This window comes from Girardinichthys multiradiatus, chromosome 4 (assembly GCF_021462225.1).
Source record: "Girardinichthys multiradiatus isolate DD_20200921_A chromosome 4, DD_fGirMul_XY1, whole genome shotgun sequence".
In the NCBI taxonomy this organism is placed as follows: Eukaryota; Metazoa; Chordata; class Actinopteri; order Cyprinodontiformes; family Goodeidae; genus Girardinichthys; species Girardinichthys multiradiatus.
The window spans coordinates 50,629,203-50,650,569 of NC_061797.1; the positions used below are offsets into that span (position 1 = coordinate 50,629,203).

Consider the following 21,367-nt stretch of genomic DNA (forward strand, 5'->3'; position numbering starts at 1 on the left):
GATGAGTTCAAGGTTGACAAAATGACTATAAAGGAAGGGATTTCTGTGGCTGCATAGCAAGCCCAAATCACCAGCCCTCCACCACTGTGCTCTGTAGTTGGTATGAGGTGCTGAACTGCTGTTTTTTTTCTGAAAACATGGTTCTGTGCATCACGGTAAAACATCTTTAGGTTCATCATCTTGGGTTGTTTGTTGTTTATTTACAAATTATGCATTGCTTATATTATACTGTTGCTTAATTGACATTTTGACTCCACATCTGCAACTGCCAGCTGTTTTTCCAGGCACTTTTCATCCTTTAAATCCTTTGTTCTTCGTCTGTCAGGTGCATTAATCACCAAACAAGACCTGACAACTAAAAAGTTGTTCCCAACAGTAAATGTCAGAGCTGAATAACAAGGCATGGAGAAGCTAAGTAGATGTTTCATGATGTGAAAATGTCAGGGATTATTACTATGGGGCCCGGTTTGGAGCTGTGTGTTTGCAATAACTGGAAGGTACAATGAAAAATGTCAAATCCAAACTGATTTTTATGGTTCTAATTCTGCATGAGATCAAAGCTGTATTGCTTGTCTTCTGAGACAAAACCACACATTAACGTGTCAGGGGATTAATCATGGGAGAAGGAAGAACTCTGCAGATAAGCATGAGATCGTAAATGTGTTATTAGTGGAGATAAGTCATGCAAACAGCTCTCTGTGGGCCTATGTTGCAGCAACTCCTTCAACCTAAATGCCTTCCTTTGTCTCTCTGTGTGGAAACATTTCCACACTAAATCCTGTGTGTATAAATGTCTCTTAAAGCATGAATTAAATTACCGTTCAGTTAAGCAAATTTTTCTTTCTGTTTTAGTTTGGGCTCTAATTGATCGGAAAACAATGTGATTGACCAGAAACACGGAACAGGTGCTAGAAGGTGGCATTAAAAGGGACAGAGCTTGTGATTGTCTGCTGTTTGATTGGATAATCTATATGATCCCTGTTCTCATTTCCCTTTGTATGAATGGGTCTTAATGAAGAAAATATTATACTTGCATAGTCTTTCCAAACTTTGATAGTGATCATGTTAAATAATCAAAATAGTTCTGATAATGATTTTCCACAATCAAGCAGATCTATAGATCGTGGATTCATCTACATGGGAGATTCTATGCATTGCAGTTCAATTCAGTTCAGTTTATTTATATAGCGCCACTTCATAACACATGTCGTCTCAAGGTTCTTCACAACAGTCAGGTTCATACATTCCAATTAATCCTAACAATTGAACAGTTCAGTCAGATTCAGTTATTTATTCAAATTGGATAAAAAGTTTTTCTATCTAAGGAAACCCAGCAGATTGCATCCAGTCAGTGACTTGCAGCATTCACTCCTCCTGGATGAGCATGTAGAGACAGTGGACAGTCACTGGCGTTAACTTTGCAGCAATCCCTCATACTGAGCATGCATGTAGCGACAGTGGAGAGGAAAAACTCCCTTTTAACAGGAAGAAACCTCCAGCAGAACCAGAACCAGGCTCAGTGTGAGCGGCCATCTGCCACGTCCGACTGGGGGTTTGAGAGAACAGAGCAGAGACACAAAGAGAACAAAGAAGCACTGATCCAGGAGTACTTTCTATGGGAAGGAAAAGTAAATGTTAATGGATGTAGCTCCTTTAGTCGTTTCACCTAGAAAGAAAGAACAGATTTTCAAGGTTAGAGTCTGAAAGAGAGCACATAGAGTTAGTTACAGTAAAAGCTCAGTGAATCGCCATGTCTAGGAGAGAGAAAGGGTTAAACACTAAAACACAGGGCTATGTGGATCATCGGTAGAAGGTGAGCATTAAGTTGTTGCCAGCAGAAGCTTGGACGATGCCTCCCTCCAGAAAGGTGTCACAGGTAGACACAGAGTCAGGCCATGTGTAGCTTCTAGGAAGAGAAAAGAGAGAACATAAAGTTAAAAGTTGAAATAACAGCAAATAATGCAGAATTAGTGAGTAGTATGAGAATGTAGCGAATAGGGTGAAAGTGGTTGTTATGTCCACCAGCAGCCTAAGCCTATAGCAGCATAACTACAGAGATAGCTCAGGATAAACTAAGCCACTCTAACTATAAGCTTTATCAAAAAGGAAAGTTTTAAGCCTAGCCTTAAAAGTAGACAGGGTGTCTGCCTCACGGACTAAAACTGGGAGCTGGTTCCACAGGAGAGGAGCCTGATAACTAAAGGATCTGCCTCCCATTCTACTTCTAGAGACTCTAAGAACCACCAGTAAACCTGCAGTCTGAGAATGAAGTGCTCTGTTAAGAACATATGGAACAATCAGATCTCTGATGTATGATGGAGCTAGATCATTAAGGGCTTTATATGTGAGGAGGAGAATTTTAAATTCTATTCTGGATTTAACAGGGAACCAATGAAGGGAAGCTAAAATTGGAGAAATATGATCTATCTTTTTAATTTTCATCAGAACTCTTGCTGCAGCATTTTGAATCAGCTGAAGGCTTTTAACTGCATTTTGTGGACATCCTGATAGTAAAGAATTACAATAGTCCAGCCTTGAAGTAACAAATGCATGGACTAGTTTTTCAGCGTCACTCCTGGACAGGATATTTCTAATTTTGGCAATGTTCTGGAGGTGAAAGAAGGAAATCCTAGAAACCTGTTTAATATGGGATTTAAATGACACGTCCTAGTCAAAGTTAACACCAAGGTTTTTTACTTTATTATCAGAGGTCAATTTAATGCCATCCAGGTTAAGTGATTGACTAAGCAGTTTCTTTTTTAAAGACTCCGGTCCAAAGACGACAACTTCTATCTTGTCTGAATCTAGAAGCAAAACATTTAAAGTCATCCAAGTTTTTATATCTTCAAGACATGCTTGTAGTCTATCTAACTGGTTGGGTTCATCAGGATTTATGGATAAGTAAAGCTGAGTATCATCAGCGTAACAGTGAACATTTATCCTATGCTGCCTGATAATTTGACCTATTGGAAGCATATATATAGAGTAAAGAGAATTGGCCCAAGTACTGAACCCTGTGGTACTCCACAATTAACCCTGGAGTTTAAAGATGATTTATCATTTACATGAACAAACTGGAATCTGTCAGACAGATAAGATTTAAATCAGCCTAGCGCTGTTCCCCTGATCCCTACAGCATATTCCAGCCTTTTTAAGAGAATATTATGGTCGACTGGATCAAATGCAGCACTGAGATCTAACAGAACCAGAACAGACACAAGTCCATTATCTGAGGCCGTAAGAATATCATTAGTGACTTTCAGCAGAGCTGTTTCAGTGCTATGATGAGCTCTGAAACCTGACTGAAACTCTTCAAACAGGTCATTGCTGTATAAATGTTCACACATTTGATTAGCAACTATTTTCTCAAGAATTTTAGATAAGAATGGAAGATTGGATATAGGTCTGTAATTTATTAAATCATCTCGATCAAGCGAAAGTTTCTTAAGTAAAGGTTTAATTACAGCTAACTTAAAAGCCTGTGGTTCTGATCCATTTACTAAAGATAGATTAATCATATCTAAAATGGGGCTGGTAATCAGAGGGAACACTTCCTTAAATAATTTGGTTGGGATTGGGTCTAACATACAAGTTGAAGGTTTAGATGAAGCTAATATTTCTGATAACTCAGGAAGCTCCACTGGATCAGAACAGTCCAAACACGGATCAGGTTCTACAGTTATTTCCAATGTTGTCTCACTTGCTGAGGATGAAGTAATCATCTTCAGGAGTATGTCAAAGATTTTATTTTTAATAGAATCAATTTTATTTAAGAAGAATCCCATAAAGTCATGACTGCTAAGAGCTAAGGGAATGGATGGCTCAACAGAGCTATGACTCTGTGTAAGTTTAGCAACTGTACTAAAGAGAAACCTAGGATTAGTTCTATGCTGTTGCTCGGACACGAGTTTCATTTTTACTTTCAGCTTAAAGGATTGACTTATGTTGCAGTGCTAAAATGGTTACAGATCTTAATGATTAGCCGGGTAAAATTTAGTATTAATGTTTACTTATTATTAAAATTTGTAAATGAAGTTAGAATTAAAACTATATTCAATTACAGCAGTATTGAAAACTTTGAGTCACAGATGCGCCGCCTCAGACTGGAGCAGAAGACAGTGAAGGTACAGCGTAGAAATTTCAACAATAAACAGGGATGAACAATTAAATGTAACTGGACGTTGGACTTTTTAACTGGTCAGTGAAGGCTTTATGAAGTTTGCTTTTATGCTTACTGCATGCAGAAGGTAACCACTGGAAATATCCTCTTCTTCAACAGTGGTTAGCTGCTGATTCTAGGTAATTAAACATTTATCTGGATGTATGGGACTTCAGAATGGCCTGATTGATCTGTATAACTTGTTACCAGCCTATTTTACCTCCACTGGATCTGAGAGTCTGTTTATAACTGGCATACCTGTGTTTGTTGTGTATTAAGATAGAAACACTATAATTTATCCCTGACAGTTGTAATGCAATACAGGAGACATTCTGAACTACTACTTCTATAAAATAATAATCATAATAATGATAAAGCATGTTGGGGTCATCCATTTTGGTCTGATAGACCAACTAGGCTGCACAGTTCGACAGTCGCAGCTCTGACGTCACCAGAGTTATAAAACCTGCGTAAAACCAAACTTTTGTTGGCATTTCCAGCGTGTCTCACGGGACGACGCAACAGAGGCGCATATCTGGAGCGACAGAAACTCACAGGCAAGTTTAACTTTTCCTCCACACAGCCGTTCCCGAAAGAGCGTGAAAGCTGGAATTCTATCTGATACAAGGTCAGAAGATTCATAACCGATCGAAGACCATGCCGGCGCAGGTGGAAACCCACAGAGGTTTGTTGCCTAGGAGATACGTTTTCCTCCTTGTTGATTCAGTCGACTGCAACAGTTCCTCATATTTTCCCTGTTTTGGGCAGATGAGAAGTTTACCGTTTTGGAGTTGATCCCCCCCGGTTTTTCTTCAGGACTGACCCATCCTCAAACCAGTGAAGAAGCAGCTGTGGTCTGGGCCTCATGGCCTGACTACTCCTTTGTCCCAGTTTTATTGCTGGAGTTTTATTACTGAGTTTCCGCCTCAGAGTTTTATGACTTTTGTCCGAGATTTGAGGCAATCAGCTGTTAGTGGCTAAGTGGCGCGGTCCCGCCGTTCTACCAGCTGATAGGCGCCATCAAGACGCATCAGTGCACCAAAAAGACTGCCTGAAAGTGGTTCTGCTTCTCTTTCCATTTAACACAAATTCCACGTTTTGTCCATAAAACTGCTGGTTTGATCTTCATAGACACTCAATGCACATATATTTTTTATTATAATTTTTAGATAGTGATTTTACTCCCTTTTGTAGAATGATGCATATTTAGTCAGGTTAAGATTTTTGGACCACAGAAATAATTATATCAGGGCTATATGGTTTCAATAAATGTTCACATATATAAAAAGAAGCATTTGTGTTTATTTTGTGCAAGAGTGATCTATGTCAAAATAAGGTCAAAGTTCCCCCACTGTTCAGTGAAGCAGCTGATTAAACAGTGACATTTAGCGTGGTTTTGGTTAATAATTATCAATTATTAATTAGAATTAACTAATTGTAATTATTAAGTGCTTCTGAGCCCATAATCACAACACCAGTGGATATCTCTGATTTTTATTTGTGAGCAATGATTTTTGGTTAAGAAATAATTTTTCTGAATTATGATTTTTAATGATAATTAAAAAAATAAAATGATGTATTAATAATCAGAATCCTGACAAGCGTATGTGTAGAAATAAATGTGTTTGTGTTGAGTTGGTGTATGTGAGGTGTACCTGAAGGTGTACAGTTGTTAGTGGTGAGAAGAGTAAAAGGCCTCCAACACTCAGCACCAATAGGTGGACCCGGCTTCAGTCCGCAGCAGCCATAGGCCCCCCACAGAGGTAGGTCATCAGTGAAGCACAGGAGCAGTAGCAGGAAAATCTGTTTGTGTGTCTGCTCTCGCCTCCGTTACGTTTTTTCTTGAAGAAATTTAATGTTGACAAATCATGATAAAATCATACTTTTTCTGTGAAAATATCGTGACATAAAATCTTTGCTATTTGGGCCATTGCTGTAACTCAATCATGTGTAAGCTTGTTAATTACTTTTTATCAATGGAAGTACTTTTTTTAATTAACCGTCCATCTCATCATGCTCCTAAATATTTTAACAGCGAGTTTACAGTCCCAAACCTCAGATGTTCGACCCTGAATGGAACATATTGATCTTTACCAAATTATTCAGAAAACAAGACCAATGACCTTAGAAACTGTGGAATTCAAAGAACAGTATAATTCTGGAGGCGAACCTTTGACTCGCCTGGCTTCCTGGTGTCTGGCTCTATGCTCCTGCACTTCTCCTTAAATACTCCTCCATGTTGTCTGGGAGGAATGAGTCCATATAGGCAACCTTTAGAGCGCTCTTTGTCATGACTGATGGTACGCAGATGAACCGCTGCTCAGTCTTCTGACCTGGACCTGACCAACATCATTCTAGATGCCATTTCAGATCTAACTGGCGACATAAAAGAGCCCCCAGGCTGTCGTACTGGTCATGGCGCCCCCATTGTTTTCAGCTTTGCTCATTTCCCAGCGAAGCGCCTGCAGGGAACGCACCTTTCAAACTGATCTCCTGTGAAATATACATGCGGTGTGAGGTAATGAAGGGGTGCATATGCGCAGTGGCATTTCCTCTGCCACCTGCAGACCTTCAGTACAAAGTGAGAGACAGTCCCTGGTGTCAGAGCTTTGATAGAGATGGATGAAGCCATTGTGGCTGCGTTAAGATAAAGATATTGCTTGTTGACATTTGTGTTGCGCTACAACAGTTATGTCAGGTGAGCTCTCAGAGGTGCGCAACAAAAAGGAGATCTGGGAGTTAGAGGACGCAGATCCATTACATTGTTATCTGCCTGGTGCAGCTCATATTTTCTGATCATAAATAGTAACATCCAAGCGTTTTCATGTACGCACTTGTCTTATATTTGTGTTGTATGGTTCTGTTTAAAAGACGATCCACTCTGTGTCTTTACGTTTTGTTTTCAGGTATGCAGACTTTATTTTAATCATTAGGCTGAAGATCTACAGCCATAGCCAGAGGTGTTGATGTGTTATGCGAAGTTTGCAGCTTTTGATTTTTTGTGGTGACAGAGAAGGATCATTAGGTGTCGGTGAAGATAGCCTCCTTCTAAATGCAACTCCACAAAATTGTGTTGCTACCAGAGCAGTGCAACATCAGCAGCAGGCAGGTATAAAAAAATGTTTGAACAGTAGGAAACCTTCAAGAAAACCATCGAGGCCTGAATAAAGGTCTGCTTGAAGCATCTGGACTGGTGCAAACTGGTCTTCTCGGATAAATCCTTTTGATTGTTCCAGACAGAAAAAAAGTGTTTGGTTGGATGGTGGGTTCATGGTTGGTTAGATGGTTTGTTGGTCGGCTGGCTGTACACCTGCTTGTTGGTTTTTTACTGCTATTCCACTCTCATATTTCAGGTCCAGAGTACATCTTGATTCTACCATCCAATCATAGCCTCTGACTGGAAGTTTACCTGTTTTTTTACCAATTCTGTGAATTTTGGGAGTGTAGTCTGATTGAATCAGGTTCATTGTAAAATGTTGTTTTATGTATTTGTTTCAGGTCTTGTGAAGCTGGGCGTCCAATGTGTCACAGGTCAGAAGGTCGCCATAAAGATCGTCAACAGAGAAAAGCTCAGCGAGTCTGTTCTTATGAAGGTAAGACTTTTTACATCTAAGCTTTGAGGAAAATGATTTTCAGACTGATGTTGATCTCTGTTTTGTTGATGACCTCTGATGCTTTATGCTGTTCATATTTTAAGGATTAACTAAAAAACTTCTGAATTTCTCTGAAGATCTTTCTGAGCAATATATTTTGACTTCTGGAAGAGTTGTTAGATAAAATCATGCAGTAGCTGTTTTTTTTTTTAGCAGGAATTGTTTCTGAGAGTTTCCGAGCTTCAGGTTTACTTTATGTTGAACGTCCAGTTATTCCCACAGTAGCCAGAAATAGAGCAGAAAGTGATGCAGGTGCACTTTAAAGCTGTCACCGTGTCACCCACAGGTATTGAACGGGCTACAGTCTCATTCAGAGCAGGTGTTTGGGCTCACAAAGTGGACAGACGCCTGCTCTTTATCGCTCCTGTTATTATTGTCATCCCTCCTACACCCTGAACAAACAGGTGGATGCAGCTAAATCGAAGGCCAAGTGAGTCACGTGTACCATGTGGCTCACTGACTCACGTTTGCTGGACACCTCTTCATTTCCTGCTGTCTGCGACTGGGGTTGAACACTTTCTTCTTTTTCCTTGTTTGCTCATTTCTCAGAGAAACGTTGCATCTATGATCCAAACTGGAGATGCATTGGACCGGCGATTACTGGTTTTTCTTAAAGACCAACCTGTCTGTGTGATTCTGATTTCCTGCTATCACACATAAATAAATGTTACTTTTCTTTATTCTATTAAAAAATGACCAACATTTAGCAGGTTTCTGAGTTGAGGTAGTACACATTTGCTGACCTTTATCAGATTTTTACTGAACTCAGAAGAAAGTGCTAAAACAAGATGCTACAACCACAAAGTTTAATGTATTTTATGGGGGTTTCATGTAACGAGTCGTACCAAATTGTAACCTGGAGAAAAAATGCAAGGTTTAAAATTTGTTACTGCTAAAAATCTGAACAAATATTTTCTTGAAGTTTTGTTCAGCCTCTTGAGCCAACACTTTGTAGAGGCAGCTTTTACTGTGCTTACAGCTGCTGGGTTTTAACTGAGGCTTAATTACAAGGTGACCTCTGAAGCTAAGTGGTCGCACGGGATTTTATTTGGGGGTATCAGAGTAAATAGAAATGACCACCACAGTTTTAGATTTTTATTTCTTAAAAATGTTGCCTTGTCGTTTTTTGTGTTGGTCCCCTTCTCAAATCCCAACAAAATACAATGAAGTTTGTGCTTTTAATGTGAAAAACAGTGGAAAATATGAAGAGGAGTGACAATGTTGTACCAAAACAGCACAAAATATTAAAAGCAAGACAAAATATGTACCTGAAAGTGGATAACTCAACACCAACAAAAATCTTTTCTGCAAATTTTAGCTTTGCTGCAAAGTAATGCTAAACGCAACACGTTTCTCCATCAGAACATTAGAAAGGAGTTCTGTGTGCTGATTTGACAGCTTTTATTACAGATGTCTGCCTTTTTACATTCTGTCTCACTCATTCTCAGATGTCAGTTTCTGTCAGCCTTTACAGTGTTTTATTCTGCATTACTGTCATATAAAGACGGGCCCGTTCAGATGAAAATGACACGCGTACACAGCAGATAACCTGAGTGAGTCATTGTGAGAGTTAAAGAGAGACTGGATGGTCTGTTAATCATCAGCAGAGGCCAATTTTCTTCTAAAAAACACCTTTTCACCTCTTTCATTCCATCCGTTCCAACATGAAGTGCATCGTTATGAAACTGTGTTTGAGTGGAGATGATGGAGGTCATGTGACCTTGCCACTTTTATCTTAATGGGCAGCGTGAGGAGCTCTGCCTTGCTCTTCAGTTAATTGGCCATTAACACTGATGCTTCTGCAAAGTCTGTCGTTGAGTGAAGGAACATTTAATAATCATTGCCAAGATAACTTTAACAGTGAGTTTAAAGTGAAATGTATCAGTGGTATGTGGAGGCCAGTGTGGGGATCTCGCTGCTGATTGGTTCCTAGCGGCAGGAATTGGATTTGGAAGTGCTGACTTAGTGGTGTTAATCACAGTTAAAGGAGGGTCATATTTTCTGGGAACTGAATGGGACTCACACACTAAACGGTATCATTTAAAGAAATTAAAGAAATGATTTTTCAATTCAGTTTTATTTAAATAGCGCAAATTCACAACATATGTTGTTTCATAGCACTTTACAAAGTCAGTTCAATCGAATCATACAGATTTGAAATACATCTATTCCAATTAATCCTAAATATCAAACAGTTAAAAAGTTTTTCCATCTAAGGAAACCTCAACAGGTTGCATCGAGTCAGGGACTTGCAGCATTCACTCCTCCTGGATGAGCATGTAGAGACAAAGGAGAGGAAAACTTCCCTTTTAACAGGAAGAAACCTCCAGCAGAACCAGAACCAGGTTCAATGTGAGTGGCCATCTGCCACGACTGACTGGGGGCTCTGAGGAGAACTTTCTATGGGAAAGAAAAGTAAAACATTAATGGACGTAGCTCCTTTAGTGGCTTCATCTAGGAGAGAAAGACAGCTAAGCAGATGAACTCTGATCCAGTTTTCAAGGCTAGAGGATGAAAGAGAGAACATAGTTAGTCACAGTAGAAGCTCAGTCAGTAGCCATGGGAGAGACAGGGTTAAACACTGAAAGACAGGGCCAGTTGTTGGCAGCAGCAGCTCAGCTGATGTGCCTCTCCAGGAAGGTGTCACAGGTAGACACAGAGTCAGGCCAGGTGTAGCTTCTAGGAAGAGAAAAGAAAGAACATAAAGTTAAAAGCTGAAATAACAGCAAATAATGAAAAATTGGAGAGTAGTATGAGAATGTAGCGAAGAGGGTGAAAGTGGTCATTATGTCCTCCAGCAGCCTAAGCCTATAGCAGCATAACTACAGAAATAGCTCAGGATAAACTAAGCCACTCTAACTATAAGCTTTATCAAAAAGGAAAGTTTTAAGCCTAGCCTTAAAAGTAGACAGGGTGTCTGCCTCACTGACTAAAACTGGGAGCTGGTTCCACAAGAGAGGAGCCTGATAACTAAAGGATCTGCCTCCCATTCTACTTCTAGAGACTCTAGGAACCACCAGTAAATCTGCAGTCTGAGAACGAAGTTATCTGTTAGGAACATATGGAACAATCTCTGATGTATGATGGAGCTAGATCATCGTACTCGTCGTCTTCCGCTTATCCGGGACCGGGTCGCGGGGGCAGCAGACACAGCAGAGACCCCCAGACGTCCCTCTCCCCAGACACCTCCTCCAGCTCCTCCGGGGGGAGCCCAAGGTGTTCCCAGGCCAGCCGAGAGACATAGTCCCTCCAGCGTGTCCTGGGTCATCTCCTGGGCCTCCTCCCGATGGGACGTGCCTGATACACCTCCCGAGGAAGGCGTCCAGGAGGCATCCGGTATAGATGCCCGAGCCCCTACGGAGGAAGCTCATTTCAACCGCTTGTATCCAGGATCTCGTTTTTTCGGTCATGACCCAAAGTTCATGTCCATAGGTGAGGGTAGGAACGTAGACCGACCAGTAAATCGAGAGCTTCACTTTTTGGCTCAGCTCTCTCTTCACCACAACGGTGGTGAAGAGAGCACAGTGCCCCCATTACTGTGCAGTAATGGGGGCACAGTGCCCCCATTACTGCGGTAGCCGCACCGATCCATCTGTCGTTCTACTGCTCCATTCTTCCCTCACTTGTGAACAAGACCCCCGAGATACTTGAACTCTTCCACTTGAGGCATGAACTCCCCTCCAACCTGAAGAGGACAAGCCACCCTTTTCCGGTTGAGTACCATTTCCTCGCACTTGGAGGAGTTGATCCTCATCCCAGCCGCTTCACACTCGGCTGCGAATCGCCCCAGCGCATGCTGTAGGTCTTGGCTAGAGGGGGCATCCCAGGGGCAATCCCAGAACCTCACTATGCGCTTGGGCCTGCCAAGTCTGTCCGGCTTTCTCCTCCTCCAGCGGATCCAACTCACCACCAGGTGGTGATCAGTGGACAGCTCAGCCCCTCTCTTCACCCGAGTGTCCAAAACATGCGGCCGGAGGTCTGATGATACAATAACAATGTCGTTCATTGACCTGCCTAGGGTGTCCTGGTGCCAAGTGCACTCATGGACATCCGTATGTTTGAACATGGTGTTCATTATGGACAATCCGTGACTAGCACAGAAGTCCAATAACAAAACACCACACGGATTCAGATCGGGGAGGCCATTTCTCCCGATCAAGCCTCTCCAGGAGTCACTGTCGTTTCCCACGTGGGCGTTGAAGTCCCCCAGCAGAATAATGGAGTCCCCGGGAGGGGCACTATCCAGCACCCCCAACTGGGACGCCAAGAAGGCCGGGTACTCCGGACTACCGCTCGGCCCATAGGCCGAAGCGACAGTCAGAGACCTGTCCCCAACCCAAAGGCCCAGGGATGCGACCCTCTCATCCACTGGGGTAAACCCCAACACGAGATGGCTGACCTGGGGGGCAACAAGCAAACCCACCCCAGCCTACTGCCTCTCTCCGTGGGCCACTCCAGAGTAGAACAGAGTCCAGCCCCTGTCGAGGAGATGGGTTTCAGAGCCCACACTGTGCGTGGAGGTGAGCCCGACTATTTCTAGTCGATATCTCTCAACCTTCCGCACAAGCTCGGGCTCCTTCCCCCCCCAGCGAGGTGACATTCCACGTCCGTAGAGCCAGCCTAAGCATCCGGGGATCGGTCTGCTGAGGTCTCCACCTTCGTCCGCCACTCAATCCTCTTTGCACCAGTCCCTCAACTGAAGGCTTTGCTTTTAACTGCATTTTGTGGACATCCTGATAGTAAAGAATTACAATAGACCAACCTTGAAGGAACAAATGCATGGACTAGTTTTTGCAATGTTCCGGAAGTGGAAGAAGGAAACCCTAGAAACCTGTTTAATATGGGATTTAAATGACATGTCCTAGTCAAAGTTAACACCAAGGTTTTTTACTTTATTACCAGAGGTCAATTTAATGCCATCCACAAAAATATCAAGCAGACCTTAGTGGAAAAAAAGCATAAATTTGACCTTCTCTGGCACACCTGACAGTTTCTTTACAGAAATGACCACCAGCTTTCAGTAGATGGTATTTTTGGCATTCTGCACAACACAAACTTAAGCAATGCCAAGCAGTTTTCTCTGGTTGTTTTATGTAAATTAACATGGGCAGGCTTTTCCTTTAGTGCATCTATATTACTTCACTCAAACTTTGTCAGCGCACAGAGATGGGCTCTACTCTGCAGAGCTGTTCTAGGAGCATAACTGCACTTGCATCTGGTTTCAGAGTTAGAAGCACAAGCAAACTCAGGTTTGATTTTGTTTCCTTCTCAGAAATGTGATGATGTTCCAGATGTTTCTTTAGTCTGAAGCATAGAGTGGAGCTATGCATGTTTCACCTTTTGTAGCAAGCTGTCAGTCAGTTGTTTATCATTGTCCAAAAAGGGGTATCAAACATTTCATTTCGTCACAGTCCAAATTACTTTCTGGTTCACATGTATTCAAGGGAAAAACAGTTTGTAATTCAAGGTCTTCTGAAGGTTAGGGTTAGCGGTTATGATGTGGCAAGAAATGTTTCGGTGCATGTATGTACTGCAACAGGCGTAGAATAACATTACTTCATCCCATAAAACGATGAAGATGATATTCATGCTGAAGTTTAACGTTTAGGTTAGTCTAATTACATGTAATGCCAAAGTGTAATTTCAGTTTGTTGATTTTTTTAAATTTCATGTCTCATAAGATGAAAGAGTTAATTATTCATCCTGAAAGTGAAATGATGAACAGAGAGACATTTCCTTTATGTTTCCTTTAAAAATGCAAGCAAGGAAGCAGTTTGATGGTTTGTTGTTCTGTAACAACCCGACACACCTGTGCATTGTTAGCTTTGCACCTTTGTTTTTGTCAGATAATCATCCAGCAGCTCGTATTGGTTGTACTTAGAGGTGCAGAACTCAGAGCTCTGTTCATGTGTTTCTGTCGATACCAACCGGTGCTTGTCTGTCTCAAAGATGTTGTTATGGCAACAGACACCGTTTTTTTTGCCCTCGAGTCACGGCCCTGGTGAGCTCACACAGTGAAGTCCATCCAGCCGGCCAAGAATGTGAGTCCATGTTTAAAACATCGGCCTGTGTCGGCTGGTATTTCCAGCAGAGCCCACTTCGTTCCATCATGTTTGACATTTAAAGATGTTGCTGCAGCTTCGTTGTTCCTCTGCTGCTTTCATGATGAACTTTGTGCTGTTGGGAAACGTTCTGAGGGGTTTTGCATATGAATGTCTCTTTTCTTCATACCACAACACAAATTTACATTCCCCAACAGAATCTCACACCAGAGGAACTGAAACTGTCGCTCAGTGAAGATAGATTGTTGTCTTCTGTCTGTGTACTGATGTGCTTTTCATCAAATCATTTTAACTGCCTTTAAAAGAGAAGAAACATGTTTGTCACATTTATTTTCTTAAAGATGAAATACTGGTGGAGGGCTGCACAGTGACACATTTGGTAGCACTGTTGCTCCAGAAGGTCCTGGGTTCGACTCGGGGGTCTTTCTGCATGGAGTTTGTATGTTCTCCCCGTGCATGCGTGGGTTCGCTCTGGGTACTCCGGCTTTGCACACACTTCCAAAAACATGATTGTTAGGTTAGTTGGTCTCTCTACATTGCCCTTAGGTGTGAATGAATGTGTGCATGGTTGTTTTTCCTGATTGTGTCTATGTTGCCCTGCGATGGACTGGTGATCTGTCCAGGGTTTACCCCGCCTCTCGGCCGTAGACTGCTGGAGATGGGCACCAGCTCCATCATGACCCACTGTGGAATAAGCAGTAGAAAATGACTGATTGACTGACTGGCTGAAATACTGGCTGTTCTTACAGATATTTAAAATATGTTCCCATGATTGTTTAAATAAATCTAATGTTCAAGGGATTTACTGGTCACACAACAAAAACGAGAGCAATTTTCTTTTGATCTTAAATAAATGAATGCTAATAAGTGGCATAAAAGCACAGCATAGATACAAATCTAAAATCAAATAGCATAAAGTGCATCATGTTAACAGAAGTGCACCACTTATCAGCTTGAGGTGGACAGCTGGTTCTGCTGTAGATGTTGGTGCCGTGCCAGCCTGATGGCAGCCTGTTCAGAGCCCAGTTCCAGCTGCTGTTCCTAGGTGAGAAGGTAGGGACAATCCAGGGATGTTTTCTGCTCCTCTCGCTGTCCTCTGTCCTGTGTGTGTCTACGTTGCCCTGCGATGGACTGGCGAAGCTGTCCAGGGTGATACGTGATTCTGTATTTTTTATAAAAAATAAGTGCCAATAATTGAAACAATTTCATAGTTTTTTCATAATTTTTTGTATGATGCACAAAGCCGGGAGGTTAAGCTTTTAAGTGTATGTTTTTGGTGTAGAATAAAGCAACTAATTGAACATCTTCAGATAGTGATTCCGTGTTGTTTTCCGGTGGTTTGTAGGTCCAATATTTGTGTTCTGTACTCATTCTCTCAACATATTTCCAAATTTTTTTTTAGGTCATCTCCTTACCATCCTTACTTCCCATTTCTTTCCTTTTTTCCTTTCTTTACTCTTCTCCTGTTTTATTAGCATGTCACAGAGCAGACCTGCTCCTCCTGTCGTCTCTCTGAATGGATTTGTGTTGCTCCATAAAGTGCCCAAATGCTCCATGTCGTCTGTTGTCACGGTGTTGACAGTTGCTGTTTGATTGCGATTGGACTGCAGAGTGAGCCGTGCTCTCCTCACTTCCCAGAACGTCTGGACGTCATAGCAACAGATGGCGGTTTGATTGCCGAGCGGATGTTCCAATTTATGGCCCCTGGTGCCCCTCGGCCCGATATCGTGTTTCAGTTAAAGAGAGATTTGGAAGCAGGGCGCCGTAACCAGAGTCAATCCTCATAATTCATTAAGAGGAGCTCTGACGCGAGGAGGCGTTGATCTGAGGAGTTTATTGGCATTAGACGTGACTCGGAGCCTCTCTGAGGAAAGGAGGAAAATGTGTGTTGGCAGGATTTGAACATGAAACCAGCCGAGGGACAGAAGATGATCAAATTTGGTTTTTAAGTTAAAATTCTAGATTGTTGAAGTTTTTAAATGTTCTAAATATGCATTCAGGTTTCAAAACACAGCTGACTGACATCTCCCAGGTTACATTAGTTCTTGTGCTCTGACAGTGATTCCTGTTGGTTGTGATTGCAGAGTTGATCCTCACATAAAGTTTCCTGCTGCTGTTTGTAACTTTTTGTTTGCAGAGAGTCTGTTTGGTTCAGTTACAGCAATCAAAGCTTTTTTATTATTATCTCCTGATGCATATGGTGTATTTTCTCTGGATATTTCTTTATTTCTGTAGAATCTTGTACAGGAATGAGTAGAGATAGAAAATATGTGAAAGAAATAAATAGAAGTTTAACACTTTGCCTTAGAAATGAAGGATTTTCAAGCTCTTTTATTGGAGGACGTGAGGATGTTTCTTTTTTTATTCAAATGTTAAACTTGGACTAACTGAACTAGTTTCTGGAGGTAAATCAAACTATATGTAACAAATTATTGTAATTGTAGCTTTTGCTGAAAATAAAAAAAGTAGGATTCTTTTTATAATCTTTTCTTGTCTTAAAACGTTCACCACAGAGATAATCGTATTTTTTCTACCCAGGTTCAAAAGCATCACACTTAGATATAAAAGGTGTTACATTTAGACAGTTTCAGTCATGCTTTAACATTTTGTATTTTATTATTGTTTTCCATTTTTAATTAAAAAGAGCAAAATTACGCTTTATCTAATTCTTCTGTTTCCGTCACAAAAACCTGATAGTAAAAAAGAAAAACTCCTGTTTTATTTCACATTATCGAGTTTAGATGTAATTCAGTGTTTTTTTTCCCCAAAATTACAGAACAGTAAAATGATCCCCAGAAATAAATGCAGTTTTGGTGAAAGGAGCAGAAAAAACTGTTTCAGAGCTCCGTTGTGATTTACAATCATTTAAAGTCTAAACAGCTCACAGAAAGTTGGACCTTATCTGACTCAATTAGGGTTTTAAAACCTTTTTATTGTTTGTTACAAATTTCTCAGATTAGATTTAGATGATTTTAACCCTATAAAATATTTAGAAACTTTTGACTTAAACTCCTTTGACATTAGAGAATTAGAGGAGTGTGTCTAAACTTTTCAAATGTTGCCTCATGTGTTGCTCAGCAGCAGTAAAGGTGACAGAGTTACGACTCAGTAAAACCTGACCCACTTTAAGAGCCTGAAAACCTGGAGTTGAACCTGAAGATGCCTCACTAAGTCTCTGATCCTGCCTCGTAGCGCAGCGGCAGGATAATCGCTCTATGTTTGAATTCCCAGTGTTGGATCTTTGGCAGGTTTGTGATAAGATCTTGGATCTTGTGCTTGGAGGTGAATGTTGAAACAACCTGTATTTATTCCACCACAGTTTCCAGAGCAGATAGCCTTCGGCTGATGAAACCAATAAAGTCGGAGGCGGTGGAGTTCTAATGCACAATGTGAAACTAGTTTGAGGTCATTTGAGGAGTTTGTGACTGTTCGTGTCATCTCAATGCCTTTCAGAGCTGAGAAGAATCATTTCCCAGAGGGTTTCTTCACTTCTGGAGATATAGTGCACAGAACCCTTTCATAATCAGTGAGGTACTGAAGAACCTAAATGTCCCGTTCTGCATGGAGTGAGGACAAATGCATCTTGAGAAATTTGTTCTTTGCACATGTAACAGTTGTGAAAAGGATCAATAACGTCACACTGGAACCAGGATCTGCGTCAGTTTATTCCTATAAAACACAGAGTAGGACACACTCAACCGCTGGGTATGGTTACAGTCAACATCAAATCCCTGCAGCCCAACAAGCACATTTTAGAGGGAAAAACTTCAGACAACTTTATAAGCGTGACGGTTTAATCTTAACCAAACCCAAAGCTTTTGGGTTTGACACTTAGACAGTTAACATTATACTTTTATGCAACACAAAACTGTGAGAACTATTTTTAACAATATAAACATTATTAAGAGTGAGAGGTAGCATTAGCACACATCTTACCAGCAGCTCAGTTAGGCAGCTTCTGCCTGGCTGCTGCAGCTACGTCACAAAGCCTTGCTTTGTGTAACACTAATAACCGTCCTCCTAGAACAATATTTACGGTAAGAACCAAAAATAAAAGCAGTATAAAACAGAAATAGCCTGCCGCAGTGCAAAAGCGATAACAAAATGTCAATTCAACAAAAAGGTGTTTTGAGAAGGTTCATAAGAAAAAGAGAAATACATAAATAAATAAATTTAACTCACACACAGTTAGAAAGTCCAAAATTCTGCTTAAAACTTGGTGCTCTTTGTTGGTTCAAATATCTGCTTTACTTTCACTGCGTCTACGTGTGTTGCATCATTTAATTGATGCTTAACAGCATTGATTAATAGGTTTCAGAAATAAAATTGAAATATTCTTTATTGTCCCTTGGTGGGGCTGCATGTTCTTCCTGTGCATGCATGGGTTCTCTCCTGGTACTCCACCTCCCTCCCACAGTCCAAAAAGCATGACAGTTAGGTTAACTGGTCTATGTAAATTACCCTTAGAGTGTGTGTGTGGGTGGTTGTTTTTTCCTGTGTGTCTCAGTTGTTGTCCTGTGAAAGGGCGTCCTCCGCCTCTTGCCCAATGAATGCTGGAGATGGACACCAGACCCCTGCCATCCTGCAAGGATAAATGGCTAAAGACAATGGAATGATGCCCCTCAGTGGCAAAATTCAGATGTACCACCATCAAAGTGACATAAAGATACTAACAAAAAAATAATAATTACACATTAAGGTCAAAAATGCAACATAAGAAAAAAACTGCCTTTGTTAAAAATAGCATACTCAGGTTCTAAACCATCTGCAACTGAGTTAGATAATTTAAAAATGTACAACTGTGCTGTATATCAGTGCAAAAATAACAGATTATCAACAAAAAAATGGAAAAAACTGTTTGGGTTTGCAGGGAGCAGTGATGGTTATAGAGTCTAGCAGCTGCTGAGAGGAAGGAGCTGTGATAAAGCTGTTTTGTGCTCCTAAGATGCAGCTGTCGTTTCATTTTAAAACACTAATAATAAACATTATCAGTAAAATTTACCATGGTAATGATTAAAACCAGTAAAGGTTTCAGAGCTGCAGCATAAAATTTTGATTGAAAAGGAGAAAACTGGGCAACATTTTAGGGCTAAAGCGCATAGAATGTGTCTTATAAAGAACCCTGCAATTCCTCTGCAATTCCTCGGGTTTCCCAACAGACACTCAGTAAGTCTTTCACACTTTAACATGGCTGTATCACACACCTCGAATTAGCCTTAAGATCCAATTTAACTAGGTTTTCTGGGACATTTAGAAACTCTTTAATGAAGTTAAGCTTTTATACGAACTAGATCTAAGTTCAGCTAAGCTCATCAAAACTGAATGAATTCATCCATCAATTATTAATAAGATACTATTTATAAAAAAATAAAACTTATATATTTGTCAAGAAGTTGTGCGTCAGGCAGCAGATAACTGAGATAAACTTGTTCCGGTACAGTATAAAGTATTGGACAAATTAATATTTCTACAATCTTCTACAGAAATTAGTTAAATTTTGAGATGAAAATGCCCCTTTTAGATGAAGCTTTAATAAAGGTCACTAAGAGGACAATGTTTTTCTGTAATTGAATTCTGAGTCTGTTCGTTAACATTGGCTGACAAATTAAAGACAACCGAAAACATCTGTTCTGTTATTTTGGCTGTTCTTACCTCTGCCATGGTCAGAGAGAACAGCTCCAAGTGACAGGATGCTCTGCTGTCCCTGCAAAGCCACAGCTGGAATTACGCCCTGCTAGAAGCAGGCTCCTGTGGGGTACCAGCAGACAGAATACAGCATTGTGTTTAAGTTTGGACGGTTGGGGTGTGAGCCTTCACTTCTGGTGGTTAGATCTAAAGCGAGGGTCAAGGTATATACTGTATAATAAAAACAGAGAATTTGAATAAACAGACTGATTTACTCACAGACTGGCTACCTTTAACTTGTCTGGATTAGGTCAGGGTGTCATGACTAATATTCAACCCAGACACCAGGCAGGAGCGCTGCTTCTTCTCCAGTTGCATCGTAGAAGCTGTGACTTGGTTAAAGATGGTAAAAGTTTGATCTTATGCTGAATAAACCATCCTGAGATGCAGAGAAGGTGCTTTAACACTCAGCTGAGGGGAAGAAATAAATTTAAAGAAGCAGCAGAGGTTGAACTCTGGATGACCATGATGTCCTCCTGCTGACTTTTCATCTCACTTTTCACACTTTAATGAGGTTTCTCAGTGTGGAGATACTGAGGTGTGAAATGTCACACATATATTTCCATTTCTCCCACAACACATGAATAGAGCCAGCGCTAATTGCTTTGTATTAATACCTCAGACATCCAGGAGGTAATTCAATTTAAAGTGGCTCCTCTTTGTCTGCATCCTGCGCAACTTGACCTATTAGAGGCTTAAATATTATCACCTTTTTATTGACTTGAATCACAGTAGGAAACACTTCTGCTGTCTTTGCTCAACGGGGGGCGATGAGTAACCCAGCGTTTCACCTGCAACCTTCTACCAGCCATCGCAGCACACAAGCACACTTTATTACTACACGTTAAAAAAGCATATGGGACATAATGGAGTCTAATAAGCATCAGTGTCACAGCGTAATCAGGTGGGCGCCGGGTTCAGAGCCTGCTTACCTGGTACATGTCTTTAATTAGCCTCTGCCATGCTACATTGTTTGAGCCCGGCAGGGAAGTGATTAAAACAGAGGTAATTATATCTGATGGCAGCACGGGCTGATGTGCCAATTTGGACACCGGGGACATGTACGGACCTTGGAGCAGAACACACAGAATGATCACTTCCTGAAGTATAGCTAGAATGTCTCAAAGTATGGGCTGGTGATGCCTGATTGTGACCGTAAAAATCTGAGCTCCTGGGCAGGAGGAAAAGAGGAAGACTCCAGAGAAGATTTATGGACATAGTGGAGGAGGACATGGAAGTTGGTTCAACAGTTAAAGAGGAGAAGGAAAGGCTGAGGGGGGCAGGTGATCAGCTGTGGCAACCCATGAGGGGTCTTAGGCAGAAATGTACTTCCTTTTTAGACTCTTCTTCTGCTACTTGTTGTTGAATACAGGCAGATTTTATCTTCAGCGCTGTCTACTGTTGGTACTAGAACTACATCGCTTCAGCTGCATCCCAAACAAAGGTTTAAATGTCAAGAGGACTATCAGTGCGGTCGACTTCTCTAGTGTCATAAATGAGACTTATGACTTTGGTACTCCAGAGAACCTCCAGTGGACCTTCCCAGGAGTGGCTGACCTACCAAAACTACTCCAAGAACACATCAACAACTCATCCAGGAGGTCACACAGGAACCCAGAACAACATATAAAGCTCTGCAGGCCTCACCTGCCTCAGTTAAGGTCAGAGTTCATGATTCAACAAAGAGAGACTGGGCTAAAATGGCCTCCATGGTAGAGTTCCAAGGCCGAACCACAGAACAAAAAGGCTTGTCTCACATTTACCAAACATCTTGATGATCCCCAAGACTTCTGTGAAAATAATCTGTG

At 41.2% G+C, this 21,367-nt stretch overlaps 1 protein-coding gene across 5 annotated transcripts in view; it reads left to right on the forward strand.

Annotated features, from left to right (window-relative positions):
- LOC124866497 (serine/threonine-protein kinase BRSK2-like) overlaps window positions 1–21,367 on the forward strand; it is a 156,035-nt gene that overhangs the window by 80,756 nt on the left and 53,912 nt on the right. For all 5 annotated transcript variants that reach the window (XM_047362295.1, XM_047362296.1, XM_047362297.1 and 2 more), the window contains exon 2: window positions 7,658–7,752. In XM_047362295.1, coding sequence (XP_047218251.1) covers window positions 7,658–7,752 — 95 coding nt within the window. The remainder of the gene's footprint in view (window positions 1–7,657; window positions 7,753–21,367) is intronic.